The sequence below is a fragment of the Myotis davidii genome, unplaced genomic scaffold (genome assembly GCF_000327345.1).
Source record: "Myotis davidii unplaced genomic scaffold, ASM32734v1 scaffold1915, whole genome shotgun sequence".
NCBI lineage: Eukaryota > Metazoa > Chordata > Mammalia > Chiroptera > Vespertilionidae > Myotis > Myotis davidii.
In genome coordinates, this window is record NW_006286237.1 from 583,699 (window position 1) to 586,376 (window position 2,678).

A 2,678-nucleotide genomic window follows, 5' to 3' on the forward strand; every position below is an offset into this window, starting at 1 on the left:
GAGGGAGAGAGAGAAACCTCCGTGATGAGAGAGAATCATGGGCCGGGGTGATGGTGAGAATGGAGCGAGGTGGTGGGTGTGGCCCAGATTGTCGCTCTCAGAACTTGGGGGTCAGCACCCCATCCGCCGCCTCCCCGGCCCCCAGGCTAACAGGGTCCCCTCCGTGGGTTCCCTGCCGGCCGGCATCGCCCACCCTCTGCTCCGACCTGCAGGCGGCTCTCGGGGAACCACCTCTCACACATCCCGGGAGGAGCGTTCTCCGGCCTCCACAGCCTGAAAATCCTGTGAGTACGGGTGACCTTCCCGCCGAGGCGTGACCTTGGGAACGGAGGCCGCAGACACCCCTATCACCCCCTTACCTGCTGTTCCATCTTAATCATCGCTCCATTCCTGTGCGGCCGCTCTGTCTGTAACACACGCTACGGTTTGGGGACACGCATCACTGTACCCGCTATTATTTCATTATTTCCCTGCAGGAAAGCACACCATCCTTTTTTAAAAAAATATTTTTACTGTTTTCAGAGAGGAAGGGACAGGGAGAGAGAGAGAGAAACATCTATGATGAGAGAGAACCATGGACCGGCTGCCTCCTGCACGCCCCACACTGGGGACCCAGCCCGCAACCCGGGCCTGTGCCCTTCACCGGGAATCGAACCCTGACCTCCAGGTTCACAGGTTGACGCTCAACCACTGAGCCACACCGGCCGGGCCTTTCAGACCAAATTTCAGCGGAACCGCGAGTTCTGACTGTCGTCCCTCACGGCCGGCCGCCCACATGTCTCTGCTTCTGCCTCGTCATCCTCTTTGCTCTGCCTCACCCTCCCGTGACCCCTCCTGGCGGGGCCCAGCCCACCACACCTGGACAGCCCCCCTGATGGGCCGGGCCTGGGCTGGGCCAGGACGCCCTCTGGGCTCCTGCAGCTGGGGTGCGAGAGAGGGATCTAGCTTGGGGTGGGGTTCGAGGGAGGGACCCCAGCCCCGCAGGCCTAGGGGTCCTCACGCCCCTCCTCCCCTTGCAGGATGCTGCAGAACAACCAGCTGGGAGGGATCCCGGCCGAGGCGCTGAGGCAGCTGCCGAGCCTGCAGTCTCTGTGAGTCCCGGCCACGGCCCCTGCACCCTGACCCCACCCTGCGCCCCGCTTCCCCCCCACGTTCAGACAGCATGCGCTCCGGTCCCCGGTGTCTCCGGGTTTTTGTTGTCGTCAGAGGGCGTGTGTGTGTGTGTGTGTGTGTGTGTGGACTCGCTTGTGTATCCGGGAGGGGAGGCTCCAGGCCCCGTGGGGACGGTGGGAACGGGACCTCCCTAGGCGGGGCCACCAGGGCGGCCTCCTGGGGCGCCTGGCGTTCTGCCTGACGGAGCCTAGGGTGCCGGGGGTGCTGGGCGGGGTCAGCCGCCCCAGGAAGAGCCGTCTCCTCCGCTTAGGCTGCTCTAGCCCCAGGGCTTTGGGGGCGGTGTGGCCCAGACACCCATTTCCTCTGCCTGGGGTGGGGCTGTGTTGAGGAAGCATGGGCCACCCAAGACACGGTCACCCTCCAGGGAGCCCTGCAGCTCCTCTCCCGCCCAGCAGGGGCGTCGTGGGTTAGAGTTTGCATCTTTGAAACATGGCTCTGGTAGCAGCCTGGAGGACAGCCTGGAGGAGGGGGCTGTGAAGGGATGTGAACTGAGGGAACGTGAGGCCGGCGCAGGGGCCGGAGGAGAGGTTGGCGGACTCTGGACAGGTCAGGAGGCCAGGACACGCAGCCTGGGGTCGCTTCACCTGCTGCCTGGAGACCCCGGGCAGGTGACCGAACCCCGGCTGCTGCTTCTTTATAGGAAAATGGGGCGGTGGCTCAGTAGGAGAGCGGGAAGTGAGCTCACGTGCGTACAAGAGGCAGAACAGCACGTTCCTGGCTGCCACTGCAATCATTCCTGGTGGTATTGGCTGGAGGTGGGCGTTGAGGGAGAGCAGGGGGCGCTGACCTCGGGGTGGACGACAGGCCGGGCACCGAGAGCGTGGCCCTGGGAGGGGGTCAGTGAGAATGTGCTGACTGAGGGGTCAGTGGGCAGTGATGCCCAGAGGGCGGGCAGAGGGGCCCAGGGGGAGGAGGGTGCTGATGGCCCTTCTGCAGGAGCTGAGTTTGAGGTGCCTGTGGGTGGGCACACCAAGCATCAGTGACGACCTTAAAAATGGGTTGTCTCCCTCCCTGCAGGGCGTCAGTGTGTGCGTGCGTGCGTGCGTGTGTATGCGTGTGCACATGCGTGGGTGTATATGTGTGTGAGAATTTGTGCAACTGTGTGTATGTGTGTGCATGCAAGCATGTGTGTGCATGTGTGTACATGTGTGTGACTGTATGTAAGCATGTGTGTGGATGTGTACACATGTGTGAGAATGTGTGTGACTGTATGTAAGCATGTGAGTGCATGTGTGTGCATGCGTGTGGGTGTGTGCATGTGGGTGTATATGTGTGAGAATGTGTGTGACTGTGTATGTGAGTGTGTGTGTGTGTGCGTGTGGGTGTGAGTTCAGAGGGGGCCCTGTTCTGGGCCGGAGATGCCCCCCTGCCATGGAGAAGCCCCCCAAGCTGCCCCGAGGCCCGGTGGGTGCCCTCAGCACCACCCGTCTCGCCCGCCAGCCGGAGCGGACCCTGAGGGCCGGCCGTGCTGTGGGCCTGCCGAGGGTCCCCGGGGAGGCGCGGGG

The 2,678-nt window shown here is 63.4% G+C and overlaps 1 protein-coding gene across 1 annotated transcript in view; it reads left to right on the top strand.

Annotated features, from left to right (window-relative positions):
- Positions 1 to 2,678, top strand: part of LGR6 (leucine-rich repeat containing G protein-coupled receptor 6) — a 26,082-nt gene that overhangs the window by 2,846 nt on the left and 20,558 nt on the right. Inside the window, exons 2-3 of the mRNA XM_015559880.1 lie at positions 154 to 284; positions 1,020 to 1,091. Coding sequence (XP_015415366.1) covers positions 154 to 284; positions 1,020 to 1,091 — 203 coding nt within the window. The remainder of the gene's footprint in view (positions 1 to 153; positions 285 to 1,019; positions 1,092 to 2,678) is intronic.